Source organism: Sceloporus undulatus, chromosome 3 (genome assembly GCF_019175285.1).
Source record: "Sceloporus undulatus isolate JIND9_A2432 ecotype Alabama chromosome 3, SceUnd_v1.1, whole genome shotgun sequence".
NCBI lineage: Eukaryota > Metazoa > Chordata > Lepidosauria > Squamata > Phrynosomatidae > Sceloporus > Sceloporus undulatus.
Window position 1 is genome coordinate 8490160 of NC_056524.1, and position 19316 is coordinate 8509475.

General features: G+C 41.2%; 1 protein-coding gene across 11 annotated transcripts in view; it reads right to left on the reverse strand.

Moving 5' to 3' along the window:
• The window catches only part of TENM4 (teneurin transmembrane protein 4), an 840211-nt gene that overhangs the window by 117893 nt on the left and 703002 nt on the right, over positions 1-19316 (reverse strand). For all 11 annotated transcript variants that reach the window (XM_042456125.1, XM_042456124.1, XM_042456133.1 and 8 more), the window contains one exon: positions 8538-8684. In XM_042456125.1, the coding sequence (XP_042312059.1) occupies positions 8538-8684 (147 nt within the window). The remainder of the gene's footprint in view (positions 1-8537; positions 8685-19316) is intronic.

The window sequence follows — 19316 nt, forward strand, 5'->3', positions numbered from 1 at the left end:
GTGGTTGAGAATAGTTTGGACGGGGTGTTTTGATGTGTTGAGACACTCACTGCACCCAGACACACACTCTCAAGAAAAAAAATATTCTTCACAACCCTAGCTATGTCAAGCAATATCAAATTCAAAATAGCCTTAATCAGGTCTCTTAAAATCCAAATGAATTCTCTCTCACTCTGATAAGACTCCGAATAACTGCTAATCCAACCCCCCTGTATTTTCCCAACAATTCCTCTCCACTATCATCTGACTGGGTAAAAAATTTTCATAGGCCTGTTACAGACTGCCAAAATAAAGCTGCTTCGGGTCTTTTTGGAGGTATGCTGTTTAAATGATGCATGCATCCTAAGAATCCAGAAGCTGCACCAAAGCTGCACTCCAGTGCTTAGGAATGGAGTGTGGCTTTGGCGCGACCTCCGGACTCTTAGGACCCATGCATCATTTAAATAGCATACCTCCAAAGAGACCCGAAGCAGCTTTATTTTGGCAGTCTGTAACAGGCCATAGTCTCTTTCTATGCAGTAGGTAGGAGTTACTCAATATGCCATCTTCTAAGACTGCTCTCGATAAAGAGCAGCTTAATTACTGAACAGTTTGTTACTGAAATAATGGCCACAGGCAGCTTTATTCCTGGCCATTACCCTATATTACAAACTGTCTCAATATCAGGAAAGGATTAACATCATGAGATTGAGGGTCAACAGTTAAAAAATGAATGGATTTCCATCTAATGATGTCAACCCTTTCCTAGCACTGAGATTTCCCCCCTTAATTCAGCACAGTTTGCAAAAACTTCATTTTTACAAATCCCCAAATTTTTGCACAGAAAGTACTGAATTTTGCACAAAATTATACAGAGAAAATGCTGTTTTTTTCTTTTTGTACAAAAAAGTCCTGAAATATGAGAAATTTTAAAAATACAGTGGTGCCTCGGGTTACGAAATTAATTCGTAATGCGGTCGCTTTCGTAACCCGAAAAGCCTTCGTAAGCCGAATTGCCATAGGCGCTAATGGGGAAAAGCCGCGATTCTGTGGGGAAAAGCCGAAAAAAGCACCAAAAGTTTTTTCGTAACCCGAAAAAACATTCGTAATCCGAAACAATAATTCCCTATGGGATTTTTTCGTATCCTGAAAATTTCGTAACCTGGGTATTTCGTATCCCGAGGTACCACTGTACATGAAAGCTCCTGTAATATCACCCAGTAGCAACAAAACATTTTTTTTCAAATTAATTGTCCTTGTACACAAAAAAGAAATATGCAAATATTCAGCTCCTTAGTTATGGCTGGAGTCAGGATAAGGCAGTTTCCTATGGCTGAGATCCAACAAATGTGCTAGCAGAGTGCAAGTCTCTGCTAGTATACTTACACCACCTTTTGGAGTGCAGAGTCTGGTCCCTCTTTCCCACTTCATTCCCAGGTGTACAATGGGGAAGAGGTGATCATGGCTATAGTTCTGTTCCTTTGTCACTATCTGGCTTGTAAATTTACCAGGTTAAAAACTGGAGACAGTTCCTATCCTTTTAATAGTTGTGTACCCATGATACCCAATGGTTGTGTAGCTTGGCGTTGTCATAAAATGGAAATGACCTGAATGCACAGCACACAACACAATCAAGAAGAGGACATTTTAGCAGGCATTGTTTGTCATATAACCAGGTGACAAACAACACTTGCTGAAATTCTCTCTTGTATACAACTATTAAAGGGACAGGAGCCATGTCACTTTTCAATCTGGTAACTCTATTGGGTGCACAGTTGCACACCCAGGGAAGAAGTAACCTCTGGCTCCAGCATAAAGTTATTCCTTTTTCCACAAGTATGCAAGAGTAGCTGGAATAGTTTTTGGTGCATTCCCACATCTGATTAGTGACTGAGGAGAATGAGCTAAACCCATGAGCTTTCCAGCTGATATTGTACACTCAGGATAAAAGAGTACAAAGATATCCAAGGAGGTACAGAACGTCTTTAACTGCAGGATCACTCCAAAATACATTCATAGGAATAACGGGGGATCAGGGGTCTTTGACAGCAAGTAGACCAGAGCCTTTCTCTTTCACAACAGCCCAATGTACTCATGAAGGGCATTGGCCTGGCAGCTCTGAGCCTGGGGGTGAGCATGAGTTACTGTACTGGAGTGACACTGATCCTAGTGACGCCACTGCTGGGGATTACACCTAAGAATGTAACCAAGAGGATGGTAAGAATATATGCTGCATTTGTTTTTGGCTCCTCTTTTGTTTTCCTGACTCAGATTAAGTCTGCAAAGATGGAAAGAAAACTGCAAGTGGCGGCAGGGAGTGTGCTTCATGGGAAAATTAACAGCAGAGCATTTGGGATGAGGCATGGACTCAGCTGAACTAACCTTTCACTTAATATTTCTTTCTCCCCTTGAGTAGCAGACGTTTTATCCTCCTTTCGTTATCCTGATCAGGTGTAAGTATGACAAAGGGTCTTTGCCACTGACATGTTTAAAGCTCTTAAACTCTGAAAATGGATCTGGGATTCAGCTTTTCAGCTCCCTTTGACTTTTAATGGGTGTTATAGGATTATGTGCCCTTCAGCTCAGGAAAATTTAGGATCTGCTTCAGCTGTGCAGATTCAAAACACACACTCATGTGCACAAACAGAAATCAGCTCACAAGAACCAGGCAGAAACAAAGCTTCATATGAAGCAGCACCTTCTAAAGTAATGTTTTCCTAATAAAATAAAAATAAGGGGGGAAAAACTTTATTGGTCGAGTCTTCCTTATCTGACATGCTTAGGACCAGAAGTATTTAGGTTTTCAGATTTTTGAATATTTGCATATATATGTATAATGGGATATCTTGGAGATGGGACTCACGTCTTAAATGAAATTCATTCATGTTGTATATACACCTTATACACATACCCCAAAGGTAATTTTATACAGTATTTTCAATAATTTTGTGCATGCAACAAATTTTGTGCACACTCAGCCATCAGAATACAAAGGTGTCACTATCTCAGCCACCCATGAATATATATATGAACATTTTGGATTTTTGAATAAGGAAAACTCAAACATGTAGTAATTGAATTTCAGTATTAGTCACTTGGTATGTTGAAATTGGAATGTCGGTTAAAAAATAAAGTCAAGAATCAGATCAAGACTTGAGACAAAACAAGCTTCTTTAAACATTCAGGATCCAAACTAACTTAATACATTTATTTCTGCACCTGCTCCAAAAGGTCTGCATGGTGCTGGGGGAAATGACATTTTCATAAAATTTGGGATGGAATCCTGGGATTTGTAGCTTGTTGTGGCACCAGAACTCTCTATAACAGAAAGCTAAATGTCTCACAAAAATACAAATCTCAGAATTCCCTAACATGGAGCCATGACAGTTAAAGCGGTATCAAACTGCATTAATTCTGCAGTGCAGATGCCGTCTATGACATGGCTCAAATGCTGCCTTGTGTTTTGCAATAGGTGCTAAGGTTAAACTGGCTTGAAATATTCAGATGATCTTTTTTTTAAAAAAAAGGAAGGAAAAATAATTATTTCAGTTGTTTTTTGAGAAATGGAGAAGTGAATGGTTGCTTTTTAAGAGTTGTAACTCCAGTGATAACCAGCTACTTTTTGGGAATCCTTGGAAATACAACTGTAACAACTCTTTAGAAAATCACATTTAAAGCTCTGGATGAATTATGTTAACTGTAGTTTTATGAGACATTTAGCCTTCTTTGTCAGAGAGCTCTGGTGCCACAAAAACTACAATTCCCAGAATATCCTAACACTGAGCCAGGGCAGTTAAAGTGGTCTCAAACTGGATTATTTCTGCAGTGTGTTTTGGACCTGAGATAGTGACACTTTTGCTTACAGACTGCACAAAAGGGCGGTCTGCCGGTGCTGGTGTTTGCTGCGAGAAGGAGCTGCAGCGGACAAACCACGCGGCTCCTCCACGCAGCAAAAAGAAGCTGCAAAAAGTGGCTTCTTTTTGCGGTGCCATTATTATGCCACAAAGCGCCATTGGCGCATTTGCGGTGTCATAATGGCATCGAGACATGCGAACGCTAAGCATCCACTGCGTCAAAATGGCGGCACCCATATAGAATGGGCGCTGCCATTTTGTACGTGCTCAGCACGTACTAGGGTTAGGGGCATCCGGAAAGGACATGCCTTCCTAACCCTAGTACATGCCGAGCACATACTTTTGGGCGGTGTGGAAATCGCCTTTGTTTCATGCAGAAAATTGTTGAAAATATTGTATAAGAATTACCTTTAGGCTATGTGTATAAAGTATGTATGAAACATACATGCATTTTGTGTTCAGATTTGGGACTCATCTCTAAGATATCTCATCGTGTATATGCATATCTTCCAATATCTGAAAAAATCCAAAATCCAAAATCCAAAACCCTTCTGGTCCCAAGCATTTCAGATAAGAGATACTCAACCTGTATAAACTTTTATTTTAAATTATTGTAAGCTGCCTTGGGTCACATGGTGGAAGAAAGGTGGGGTATAAATAGAAGAATAAATAAATAAAAGAAAAAAATTGAAAAGTTTTCTTTTCCTCGCTGGTTAAGATTAGGAGAGTTTTTGCACATTTTTGTTCTGTGCTTTTGGTGAAAAAAATTGCAGACAACACATTTGTATAGAAAACACTGTATTTTGCACAAAATGCACTATTGTCCATGCCAAAAAAAATGGGCCACACTATCCTACCTTGTCAGAGGATGAGAAAATGTGTGAGTGTTCTTTATATCCCTACCAAATACATAAATGACACTGACAGGAGATTGGAAATGTTATTTTTAGGGGGACTAAAGTCCCTTAAATCTCCCAGGTGGGTGCATTCTGAATATCCCCCCAAAAGTAAAATCTCCAAGCTCTGATTGTGACCAGCAGGCACCAAAACCTTGAATAATGCTATTTCAAGGTAGCAATGGCAGTTTCCTTTCTGCTTCTGGTGCAGAAACCACGTCCTTCCCTAACTCTAAATATGGCAATTTCTGTTCCCATTCACAGAAGCAGAGATTACAGTCTAAATCCTTATATTTGACACATCTGGTGCGGGTAAATGGTATTGCCGCCTGGAGTCTGTTGCAAACAGAAACAAAGACGGAGGTATCTAGTTTCATGGGAGAGAAGAAAGTGCCCTTTGTTTTACAGTTTGTATTTTTTTAAAAAAAACAGCATGTAGGGAGGGAGTGTGACTTCTGGTAGCCCCTTTCTTTTCTTTTCTAAATCTTTTTTCATGGGAAGTAATTTGGGCCATTTACCACACCAGATGTGCAAAACTATCCAAAGCATCCAGGGAGATATATATATATATATATATCACATCACATACTCTGCTCCTTCTGGAACAGATAATCTCTGACCCGGTTGTAGCTTTCTCCCCTCTTCTTGAAACAGTCTTGTTTGTGAAACAAGACACATTCAAGGCTGACACTTCACTCTTGCCTTGAAAGGTTGTGTGTGTGTCTGTGTGTGTCGGGAGCAGAGGCACCATGATTTACAGAATCAAATTATGTCTCCTTCTGTCCCTCTTACAATGAGACATCTCCTACCCTCTAATCCAAACCTTAACAGTCTACCGGAGCTTTCTCAGTAACAAGATAAGCTGCAGTTAATAGCCAATTATAAGAACCTGACTGACATTACTCAATAGAAAAAATATTAAGAGGAAAAAAGGAGAGAGCATTTTGCCAGAGCAGCATTGGTTTAGCCTTACAAATCTCTGTCGACAACTTTTCCCATCTTGGACAAATGCTTTGGTGAGGCATGGAAGGGTCTTCCATTCATGGTCATAATCCAGATCTTGATCTGTGAAGTTGTTCTTTGCAAAAGTTTTGAAAAGAGATGCAGATCCAGCAAGACACTATGGCAGGTTATAGACTGCCCATTTGGGGCGGGCTGCACCCGCCCCTTTCCCCGGTGTATCGGGGCCTCAGCGGCCAGAACGGCAGCCACTGAGGCCCCGATCCGCCGCTTTTCAGGCCGCGGGGAAGCGGCAAAACGCTGCTTCTCCGCAGCCTGAAAAGGGGTGTCCCTGGGGCTTCAAGCCCCAAGGACACCCTGCGGTAGCGGGGAGAAGGAGAAAGGGTCCACTTGGCCCCTTTCTCTATTGCTTCGCTGGGCGCAGCCGTCTGAAGGCTACGCCCAGCGAAGCAAAGCGTCGCCGCAAACCAGGAAGGAGCTGCGAAACGGAGCTCCTTCCTGGTCTGCGGAAAGGGCGCCCCAGGCGCCCTGGCGCGAAGTGAGGACGTCATGTCCGCACCGTCCCGTGTAGAGGCGGCGTGGCCGTGACATCCTCATGACGGCGGCCGTCTGGAACGGCGGCCGTCATTTTTTACGTGTGGAGCGCGTATTAGGGTTAGGGAGGTGCGGAAGCACCGCATTTCCCTAACCCTAGTACGCGCTCTGCGCGTACTATAATGGCGGTTTGTAACCCGCCACTAATGTCTACAGGCTTTCAGAAATGGTGGGGATGGGTCTTAAATGGTTGTGCTGTTTTTCAGTTTGTATATAGTCTTTTACTTATTTTAGTGGTTTTAACTTTATAAATTCTATGGCTTTTAAATAACTTTTCTATTTACACTTATTATAGATGTTTAGTGTAGATTTAATCTGTATTGTTTTTAAAATGTTGTAAACCTTGTTGAGTTTCATTACTGGGAAAATCTGGATACAAATGAACAAAATCTATCTATCTAGCTAACTAGCTAGCTAGCTATCATCTCACATGCCGTTTAGCTCTGGTAATTCTTTCTGCAGGGTAAACCTCTAATCTAATTTTTCTTAACTGGAGCTTCCCAGCTGTGCTTGACTAGAACGCCCATCTGCAGCTAGCATATCCAATGGACATACTGGTTGGGGACGATGGAAGTCAAAGGGCAACACTCCTGGAACATGCCATTTTGAGAGATTATTTATTTGCATTAATCCAGGTTACTGGTCTATTTAGCCCAATATTGTCTATGAGGTTGTCTGCATAGGCCAAATGTCCTGGCTTTCCTCTAGTGTTACCTGCATCAGTAGGCAAAACCCCTGGGGACAAAATCAGGCTTGATTCTATCTGTCCAGAGGTGCATCCTAAGGATCTGGTCTGATCCTGGAGTAAACAGCCTTTACCCCAGGATAATTAATCTCTGGTTTTGCACATAATTTCTAGGAGACTCAGACAGCCTCCCCATGCTCCTCACCTTGCCGGCCGTCAATCTGACTGAGAAGCCCCCTCAGTTGCTATGTCTGATGTGGAAACAGAGCACCTAGCCATGTGGGTGCAGCCAGGCACCCCATTTCCATGTCAGACATGCTGACTGGGGGGGCTTCTCAGTTGGTTCAACAGCCAGCAAGTTAAGGAGCGACGTACTGGTTCTGGGCTGGCACAGGAACAGGTGTGTGAACACCAACCTGGGTGAACATCAGGGCCAGGAAAATATGGGCTCAGTCCATGCTTTCCTGGCCTGTCTACTCAGGCCTTACTTTTGTGTCTCAAGTAAGAGTTGAAACTGTGATCTTTTGTATTACAAAATGGAATCACAAAATGACAGAGTTGTAAGGGATTCCAAAGACCATCTAATCCAAAGCCCTGCCAGTGCAGAAATCCACTGGTAAAGCAGCCCTGAGAGTGTTTTACCATGTATAGAAAGGTAAAGGCAGTCCCTTGACATGAATGTCTAGTTGTAACCGACTGTAGGGGGAGGTCTCCATTACTAAGCCAAAGAGCCAACACTGTCTGAGGACGACTCTGGTGGTCATGTGGCCAACATGATTGCACCGAATACTGTTACCTTCTCACCAAAGTGGTACCCATTTATCTGCTTGCATTTCCATGCTTTCAAACTGCTAGGTTGGCAGAAGCTGGGACTAGTGACAGGAGCTCACTCCATCATGTAGCACTTGGGTCTCACACTGCCAACCTTCCAATCTTACAACCATCAGAATTGGCATCTTAACCACCAAGCCATTGCATCCCTTGGTTACCATGTATATAGCCATGCATATTACCATGGAGTTTTCACCCTAAAAACACATGAAGCTCTCACACAGGTACAGATGACTGGTTCAAACAGATGGCTTAGTAGTATAAACTCTGTGGTTCTCCAGAATCTCAGACATCCTTCCTTCTGTGATCTACTGTGATCTTTCAGTCGGGAATGTGGAGTAATGGATGTGGGATGATCAAAATGTAATGTACTTTCCATGTGTGGTGACCTTAATTCCATCTGTGGGCCAAAAATCAGGCTGGTTTAATGGAGAGGTTGGAAAAGTTATTGTTTGTATATTGCTGTGGTTGTTGTTGTTATTAAGAACCTGAAAATCAATTTAGAACGTACAATTCAAAATAATAAAAAGCTATTTAAAAACAGGGCAATTAGAACACTATAATACCATATGAAAAGCCCTTTCTTTGCCAAACATAGATCTCAAAAGCCTGTTAGAATAATAAAAACAACCTTTGCTTGCTGACATAAGAAAATTAAGCCGGGAACAATTGTAGGGGCCCTAGGAAGTGATTTCTAAAGCAACCACCAAGAAGATTTTCAATCAACAAGAGCCCTACCTCCATCGTTGTCTTTTCCATCGCCACATGCTGTCTCCATGGAAGTGTCGCATCCTGCACCTCTCCAGCCCAGCTGGCAGACACAGTGCCACCCATTCATGTCCAAAGTACACCTGCCATTGCCGTTACACAAACCAGGGCATCCCTCTGGAAGAGGTGAAAGGGAAGTGAGAGTTCTGTTGCAACAAGATGGCATTTGAAAATTAAAATTAAGGACAGAGAAAATGAGAGCAACATGTTTGTTATGTCTAGACCAACAGGTATTTGCAGAACCCTGGGTTGATGACTTCACTTAGTTGCATGTCCCCTGTCTCCTAAAGTCATTTTTCAAAACAATTCAGCCCAAGCTGAACCAAAATGATGAATGATTTGACATACACCCCCCGTGAAACAAACCCAGCCATATTTTTCTTTTTAAAAAACACACACATTGGCTGGCACCTTAAGGAATTACAATGATGTATGCTGGGCTTGAGAGCCAGTGTGGTGTAGTGGTTTGAGGTTTGGACTATGACTCTGGAGACTAGGGTTCGAATCCTGACTCGGCCATGTAAACCCACTGGATGATCCTTGCCAAGTTCCACTGTTTCAGCTAGAGAAGATGGCAATGGCAAACCCCCGCTTGCCAAGAAAACCCCAAGATAAGTTCACCTTAAGGGTTACCTTAAGTTGGGAAATGCTTGAAGGCACACAACAACAACAACAACAAAGCTGGATTTATGCCATCGTAACATTGTAACTCACTTTTTGGGTCAGTGAAGAGGTCAGAACTCTATTCAGAACACGCAGTGACCAAATCTCCCCCAACCACCTTGTAACCTGCAGACCCACCCAGTACAGCAATATCCACATTGTTGGAGAATGGTGTGATTAGACAGGATGCATCCAGATATTTGATCAATGCATGCTGTAAGGATGTTATATGCAAGGGCCTCCCAAAGGTCTCTGTTGATAGCTGTTGCAAAGTGTCCAGCTAGAGAAAAATAGCTGAAACTTTCCCACTGATCTTCCTGCTCTCTGACACCATGGAAATGACCGTGTTTTTTTGGGTGTGTGTATGTGTGCACTGCTTATAATGTGGAATTTGGGGGGAGTGACACTGGGGAGACATAGCTCCAAATATATAACTACATGATACATGCATGTTTCCCAATGCAGGATCTCAGACCTAGTCTTCATTTCTCTCCCCCCCCACTTATAATTTTTATTGGTTTCCATATTTCCATATTTTCCATTCCATATTTACAAAATGTATACTACATATTTATCATCAATATGTCTTCATTTCAGTATGGAATAATTTGCAGGTTTTTCAACAAATTGTAAAATAAAAACTGCTCTGTCTAAATTATTCCTCAATTGTTCTGCCTTCAAAAGCATGATGAGAACGTTTTTGAATTAATAACAAATATTTGGATTTGCTTGGCTGCTTTACTTGTATGTGTATGTGCCTTTATGTTGACTGATAATTTATGGCAAGAAAGACTGAGAGGGGGTTCTGCCAGTTCTTTCTTCTGAAATATAGCCTACAGTACCTGGTATTAGTTAGTGGTCTCCCATCCCAGTGCTAACCAAGAGAGACCCTGCTTAGCTTCCAAGATCTGACAGGATCTGATGCGATTACGGTATCTAGGTCTGGCTCCACATTAAACATGCATTAAAAACCCATAAATACTATTCCATGGCCTCCCTTTTTTCCAAAAAATAAAATAAAATAAAATAAATGTATTACTGTATATACTCATGTATAAGTCTCGAAATTTAGGTAAAAAAACTGACCCAAAAAACCTGAGTTGATTTACCCATGGATCAATGTAAGTACTGTACTTTTTAACTCTTATTTAAAAGAATGAACCATCCTCTGTTGAAAAGTAAGAGTATAATCTGTCCTGGAAGCACTGAACCCCTCTAGTCTCTCATCCAGCCAGCCTTAAGAGTGAGCACAAAGAGTTATGTCTGCTGGACATTTGTAAGTTCTTTGACATTGTTTTGCAAATGACATTGTTTTGCTTTGCTTCATCCTTTAGATCCTTTGCTATATGTCCCGAAGTTTTACCCTCCACTTATCCACAGGTCATAGCAAAATCCATAATTCTGACCCCAAAACTTATATATGAGGTCGACTTATAGTCAAGTATATCCGGTATTTATCTTTTAAACCAATGCTAGAATGTTCTATTTTTGCATCTATCAAATGCATAAACATTTTCACATCTTCTATCAATAATAATACCTTTTCAATGAGCTAGCTGGAAACCAAAAGGACAACAACTGAGAAGAAATGTCTTCACTTTATTTACTAAAACCTGGGGATGTCATCATGGCACTGCACACTGTATTTGCATTAATGAATTAATTATTGAGCTTTTCCAATTTGCTGTTTCATTTCTAGCATTGTACACTTTTTTAACAGAGCAAAATAGAATAAACCTAATAATGTTAAATCAGAGTCTGAAGGTGAATAGTAGCTATGAATAATTTTAACAGTCACAATTCTCATATTTTATCACTTTTTCCATCAAACAATGATACCAATTATGTTGTCCTAATTTCATCTGTCCAGCATTATGTAGCTCTCTGATAAATGTCCTGCATTTATTAGAAGCAAATTTTAGCCTTAACACAACAGGGGAAAAAACCATATTACCATACAATTTGATTGGTGACCTTATCTTCTAATGATTTTTAATAACATTATGAATATGATGGGACATGTTTAATGTTTATTCCTACCTAGCTTGTAAAATTTCAAATCTTTTAATTTCCCCTTTAAACCTATTACCTAGATGTTCTTGGGTACCATTTGACCTTCAATGTAATTATTAAATATTTTCTGGATGGGAACCAGACATGTCCTTGTACCAGATGAAGACTAGTGGGGAAATTTGCCCATCCAGAAGTTGTAGGACTATATATCCTAGTATCCCTAGAGACTTAGCCATTGGTGAAATATGATGAGAGTTGTAACCCAACAGCATCTCCAAGGCAACAAGTTTACCCAAATTGGAGAAGATTGATGTGTATGAATTCGCAGAACAGGGTAAACTCATTTTACCTTCAGTGGGTGCTCATTAGTTGCTAGTATCATTTTCCAGAAGTGATCATATCACACCAACATTAAATCACTCCACTGGCCACCAATTATTTTCTGGTAACAAAGTGCTGGTTATTACCTTTAAAGCCTTAAATGTCTTGCTCCTGAGACCAATGAGATGTATTAGAGGGTCCCTTTGTTTGAACCCCTATAAAAGTAGCCATTTTCCATTGGTCTGGGTCCCAGAATTTTTGGAATACTAATTCCTTTTGGGACTGCCGGCATAATAAAGAGCTCTGTGTTTTCAACTGACTTTGGTCCCCACTCATTCCTCTGTCAAGCCAAACATTTGCTGTGGGCTGGTGAGAGAAGTTCACAGGTGGCTGTTTTCTACAATATTGCCCCCTTGTGTATAATCTGCCCCGCACACTCAGGTTCTCTTGGAGACATTTAGTCCAGTTAAGTAGAACTATGGTGGCAACTTTCAACCAGAGGGCATTTTCATCAGCTAGACTGTGGAATGACCTGCTGGATGAGATTTGACAGCTGAATACACTGTCCAAATTTAAAACAGCATTATAGACAGTCTCTTCCAGCAGGTCTATGCTGCTGATTTTTAAATTGTGAATTTTAAATGGTCAATTTTATAATGTGGATTATTTTAATATGTATGTGTTTTACTTGTTCTTTTAAATTGATGCATGTTTTAACTGATGTGTTTTTAAATTGATGTTATGTATTTTTTGTTGTTCTCTGCCTTAATCCTTGAGTAGAGGCAGGAAATAAATATGATGATGATGATGATGATGATGATGATCCATCAGCATCACTACCATGTGCTTGGATTGATTGAGTGGGAAAATAGTAAGCCAACACTTGCACACATCACATTGATTCGGTAGTCCTACTCTGGTTAGGAGTAGCAATGGCATCTAGGCCAGTGTGATGCTCTGGGCTACTTTACTATCTGGAGTCACACTTTTACACTTAACCATCCCAAGAAAATCCAAGCAGAGAGGCACTTTTTGTATGAAGGAGAGACCTTAGTATGTCAATTCTGTGTACATGGCATTCTTACAAGCATGCCATCAACATTTGAAAAACCTGGAGGTGTGGATGGGAAAAAAACCAAACACCTTTTCTCAGTTTTGCTAACATTCTCTGGGGAAGTTGAATTTTTGCACCTCCCGTAACTTGTTGTAAGAAAATTCCCACCATGATTTGCCCCCTTGCAAAGTCTGTAGGACATTTCTGGGAAATAAAGTGGTGCATAAAGCAGTATGCATATTTTAAATCATGAATGGCTAAAATACACATAACTGACAAAAAATGTATATGCAGAAACATGCTTTAGTTCGTCCATGGAGGCTGTTGTATAAATTAAGTCAATTATGCAGATAAATGTGCAAATTAGGAATATACTTTTGGAGGGGGCAAGTTTAGTGTGGGATGAAGCCACAAAGCCTCTCAACCAAATCTGAAACAAGATCTAGAAAAAATATAGCTGGGATTGGGACTAACCAAATGAAATCGAGACCAAGCATTTTTAGATCCCCAATTAACGTTTCTGCTATTAGGAATGATGATAACAACTCACTTAGTCTGGTGCAATGTGAGACACAGGACAAATGGCGAGCACAAAATCAGTGGTGGTTTGTGAGCCTGCTTTTGCTGTGCTGCTTCTAATCTTCAGAAACTGGTTGAAACCAGTGGAATGTGGGCTGAGCAATTAGAAAAATAATACTTGCTGCATATATAGCACAGCCAATATTACTATTTAAGCCAACTTTAAATGTTTCTTTTAGTGGAAGCACAGAACATGAATTCAACAAATAAATATGCTTTTAATGGATTGTTATCATGGATGATCTAGAGCCAGTGTCTGAAAAAGGAGTAAGGGGATATCACTACCCTTATTTTCTTTAGTGCCTCCATTACCTGTTATTCTCAAGTGATTACACAAGGGTCATGATTTAGCTAAAAATGGCATTCTTGTAGATTTCATTAAGAGCATCTCTATCATTCCCTTTGAAATTCACGCCTAGGCCATAACTGTGTCAGGATAACATGTTTTGCACGTATAAGATTTGATATGCAACATCTGTAATTAAAAGGACTTAAGTTAGGAGAGCTACTGCTTGTCCAAGACAATACTGCTCTATTTGGACAAATTATATATGTTAACTTTATTTACTGTTGTGTTTTTTTCCCTATCTTGCTGTCTGATTGTCTCATTACATCACCATCAGCATCTACTGCATCAATAAAAGTATAGTGTCTAGATCAAGAGAAGTAATAGTGCCACTGTATTCTGCTATGGTCAGGCACCACCTGGAATATTGTGTCCAGTTCTGGGCACCACAATTTAAAAAGGACATTGAGAAACTGAAGCGTGTCCAAATGAGGGCGACTAAAATGGTGAAGGGTCTGGAAACCATGTCCTATGAGGAACGACTTAGGGAGCTGGGGATGTTTAGCCTGGAGAAAAGAAGGTCAAGAGGTGATATGATAGCCCTGTTAAAATATTTGAAGGGGTGTCATATTGAGGAGGGAACAAGCTTGTTTTCTGCTGCTCCAGAGACTAGGACTGGAGTAATGGATGGAAGCTGCAGGAAAAGAGATTCCACCTCAACATTAGGAGGAACATCCTGACAGTAAGGGCTGTTCGACAGTGAAACACACTCCCTCGGAGTGTGGTGGAGTCTCCTTCTTTGGAGGTCTTTAAACAGAGGCTGGATGGCCATCTGTCAGGGATGCTTTTATTGTGTGTTCCTGCATGGCAGAATGGAGTTGGACTTGATGGCCCTTGTGGTCTCTTCCAACTCTACGGTTCTATGATTCTATATAGCACAAGTGAGAATTATATGATAGTCCAGATGTTAGCCAGCATATCTGCCTTGAATCCCATTTTCAATAATAACAATAAATAAATATCCATTGGTGAAGAACACTGGGACTTGTTATCCAAGAACATCCGGTATATCTAGATGAGTCCCATTCCAATATATATTGCACTTTACAGCTTTTGTAACACTACATGTCTTTGCCCTAAGATTACAACCTACTTTTAATTCTGGATAGGGTAGAAGAGGGTAATTAATGATGAGCAGAAATAATATTTAGATTGTTGTTACTTGGGAAGACATTTAACAAGAGTTTTTGCTGGGTGAAAACAGGAAATCTAAGAAAAGAAAAGAAAATGCTCTCCACTTGTACAGCTCACATCATATGCAATTATAATTTTTAAAACTGATTCAAAGAAATTAAGTCCTTGATTCTCCCCTTGAAAAAGTGGGGACTGGAAGTATCCACTTCTTGGTTTAAGCTAACCAGCTCATCTTTACATTAAACTGGAGACGACAGTTAAATTGTGATTTACCATAACAAGCCAGGATCAGAAACTATGGTTTCATCTTGGCTTGTTTAAAAAAAATCGTAACTCAGACCAACTATAATTTGTTCTTGTTGGACATTAACAATGAATCATTTAGTTTAACACTGGAAATACTTGGTTGTGATCTCCTCTTCCATTATAGTAGAGGATTTTGTTTTTAGCATATTAGTACAGTGGTACCCCGGGATACGAATTGATCACGTTATGAAATTTCCGGGATACGAAAAAGTTAGATTGGAAAAAACTGTTCCGGGATACGATGTTTTTTTCGGGTTACAAAAATTATTTTGGCGCGAAATTCAAACGCAAAGCGCGGCTAGCGGCTTTCCAGCGGCTTTTCGGGTTGCGAAATTACTCGGGTTACGAACGGAGCCGCGGAACGAATTAATTTCGTAACCCGAGGTAGCACTGTACATTATTTTAATATTTTACCATTTTACAGTGTCGTGTTTTATCATTCGTTTTTGATTGTATATGTTTGATGTACTTCCTTTTTGTGAAAAAGGTGTTATTATCATCATCATCATTAGAGGCGAAAAGATTAAACAGACTCATTCGTGTAGCTGCATGGCAGGTAAAAAGTATTCAACAGCAAGACTGAAGTCATGATTGACTTCCTACACATATTCCTTTGCCAACCTTTCAAGAAAAAATAATGAGAAAAGTTGTGTGTGGAGAGTGGAAGAAAACAAAGCCAGTTGTCTTGTATACAGTGGTATTTCCTTGTCTAGCAAGGCTGTTTACTCAGATTAGCAAGTGATTACCTTGCAATTTTTCAAGACTGGTAGCTGAAATAATCTGCTGCTAATGATCTGGGCAATTAAAGCTCCTTAATTAGTCCCAGTCATAACCCTCACTTGGAAGCCTTATTCTACAGAGTTGTATTTCCAATTGTGATTTGATTGAGAGATTAGGGTTGGAGCCTGGAAGAATAGGGTGTGTGTGGCGGAGGGGGAGAGAATTTTACATTACATTTCTTTTGCCCTTGCCTTTCCTCAGTAAAAGAAAGGAAGGGAAAGGCCTACTTGGCAAGATTTTGATAGGAAAGGAAAAGATTCCTGATGAACATGAATGTGTAAAACAAGGTCTGCATCTACATTGTAGAAATAATGCAGTTTTCAGGACCACCCTTAGTTCCCTAGCTGGTCCCACACCTTAGTTTCAAAACCAGTGACACTGATGAGCTCCAAGTGACCTGGATGCCTTCAAGTTGTTTCTGTCTTATGGGGATCCAAAGGCGAAACTATCATGGGGTTTTATTGGCAAGATTGTTCAGAAAGGTTTTTTGTGGGTTTTTCGGGCTATGTGGCCATGTTCTAGCAGAGTTTCTTCCTGACGTTTCGCCAGCATCTGTGGCTGACATCTTCAGAGAATGTTTGCCTGGAAAGGACTTGGCAAACATTCTCTGAAGATGCCAGCCACAGATGCTGGCGAAACATCAGGAAGAAACTCTGCTAGAACATGGCCACATAGCCCAAAAAACCCACAAAAAACTATGGATGCCGGCCATGAAAGCCTTCGACTTCACATCTTCAGAAAGGGTTTGCTATTGCCATCCTCTGAGGCTGAGAGACTGTGACTAGCCTAAGATCACCTGGTAGATTTACATGACCAAGCAGGGGTTTCAACCCTGGTCTTCAGAGTCATAATCCAGTACTCTAACCACTACACCATGCTGGCTCTCACCAACAGGGGGGGGGCAATGCCATAATCACAAAAAGTCATGCCAGACAAATCTGATCTCTTTCTCTGATAAAATTACCAGCTTGGTAGATGAAGGGAATGCTGTGGATATAGTATATCTTGATTTCAGTAAGGCCTTTGACAAGGTTTCCCATGACATACTTGCAAACAAGCTGGTAAAATGTGGGCTAGACAAAGGAACTGTTACATGGATCTGTAATTGGTTGACCGGCCGAACCCAAAGGGTGCTCAACAATGGCTCCTTTTCATCCTGGAGAGAAGTGACCAGTGGGGTCCCACTGGGCTCTGTCCTGGGCCCAGTGTTATTCAACATCTTTATCAATGACCTGGATGACAGAATTGGGAGCACACTTATCAAATTTGCAGATGACACCAAATTAGGAGGAATAGTTAATACTCCAGAGCACAGGACCAATATTCAAAATGATCTGAATAGACTAGAAAGCTGGGCCAAAGCTAACAAAATGAAATTCAACACAGAGAAATGTAAGGTACTGCACTTAGGGCAGAAAATTGAAATGCACAGATATAGGATGGGAGACACATGGCTGAATGAAAGTACATGTGAAAGGGATCTAGGAGTCCAAGTAGACGATAAGTTGAACATGAGTCAACAGTGCGATGCGGCAGCTAAAAAGGCCAATGCAATTTTAGGCTGCATCAATAAAAGTATAGTGTCTAGATCAAGAGAAGTAATTGTGCCATTGTATTCTGCTCTGGTCAGGCCCCACCTGGAATATTGTGTCCAGTTCTGGGCACCACAATTCAAAAAGGACATTGAGAAACTGGAGCGTGTCCAAAGGGAGGGCGACTAAAATGGTGAAAGGTCTGGAAACCTTGCCCTATGAGGAACGACTCAGAGAGCTGGGGATGTTTAGCCTGGAGAAGAGAAGGTTAAGAGGTGATATGATAGCCCTGTTTAAATATGTGAAAGGATGTCATATTGAGGAGGGAGCAAGCTTGTTTTCTGCTGCTCCAGAGAACAGGAGCCGGAACAATGGATGCAAGCTACAGGAAAAGAGATTCCACCTCAACATTAGGAGGAACTTCCTGACAGTAAGGGCTGTTCGACAGTGAGTGGAACAAACTCCCCCGGAGTGTAGTGGAGTCTCCTTCCTTGGAGGTCTTTAAACATAGGCTGGATGGCCACCTGTTGGGGATGCTTTGATTTGGATTTCCTGCATGGCAGGGGGTTGGATTGGATGGCCCTTGCGGTCTCTTCCAACTCTATGATTCTATGAGTCTAACTGACCTAAGCAGGCACACTGATGCACCTGTAATATGTAATATTATAATATGGAACTATAATATGTATAAAGGTAAAGGTAGTCCCTTTACATTAATGTCTAGTAGCAATTGACTGTATGGGGCAGTGCTCATCTCTGTTTCTAAGCCGAAGAGCCAGAGTTGTCCGAAGACTGCTTTGTTGGTCATATGGCCAGCATGACTACATCAAATGCTGGCACGGGACAGACCGTCCAAAAAGGACGGTCTCTGGTGCCTATTTTTGCTCTGTGGGGAAGCTGCAGCCTCCAAACTGTGGAGCTTCCCCACGGGGCAAAAAAGAACCTGCGAAAAGCAGCTTCTTCTCGCACCGCCATTATGATGTCACTGTGTGCCAATGGCGCACTTGCAACATCATAATGGCACCGCGATGTGCAGACACTATGTGTCCGGCACATAACAATGGCGGCTCCCATCTGTACAGGGCACTGCCATTTTGCCGCCCTTGTCATGTGCCAGGGTTGCGGGGCATCTGGAAGCGCCGCTCTGAGGCACCCCTCGCATGTGACGAGGGCGTCCTTTCCGGCCAATCTGGACCGGGCTGCTGTTACCTTCTCACTTAAGTGGTACCTATTTATCTACTTGCATTTGCATGCTTTCCAACTGCTAAGTTGGCAGAAGCTGGGACGAGTGACGGGAGCTCACACCATCATGCAGTACTTGGGCCTCTCACTGCCAACCTTCTGATCTTCTGATCATCAGAATTGGCATCTTAACCACTATGGATGGATATAAAATATTATATATATGAAAAACTGCAATATGATGCACCAGGGAAAATGGATCATGTGCTGGGAAATCTACATTTTTTGTCCTTAGCAAACTGACTCATTGGGTTGCCAAAGTAATAATGATATGGTGAGCTACACTATGCTTCCTTGGAAGCATTGAAAACAATAAGCAAACTCAAGTTTTAGCTAAACTAAATCACAGGTGTAAATGCTTTCTAGCACTAGAGAAAATAATTGAGTAATTTTCACATGCTGTCTTGCTCTTAAGCACCATATTTTAACAGTCTTTCTTCTGGGTGAGGCCAGAAGATGTGAACTGAATTGACTGGTTTCTTTTCCAGCCCAACTGTGCAGTGAAGCAGCTGCACAAGGGCCGTGCCATCTACTTAACTCATCTTTCACCAAGCAATGAGGTTCCTATCTAGTTTCAGCTCATTCTTTTTGTCTTCTGACAAGCGGAACAGAATGAGTGATGAAGCCCTTATGGAGATTATGTGTACTATACTTGTTCTATACTTGTTACATAGTGTGCTTACCATCGCACATTATTTCCACTGTGCAATCAGGTTGGGCAAAGATTTACTAAAACACTTTTTGATGGTGTTCGAGTGGAGGTGGGTAGCCACACTAGG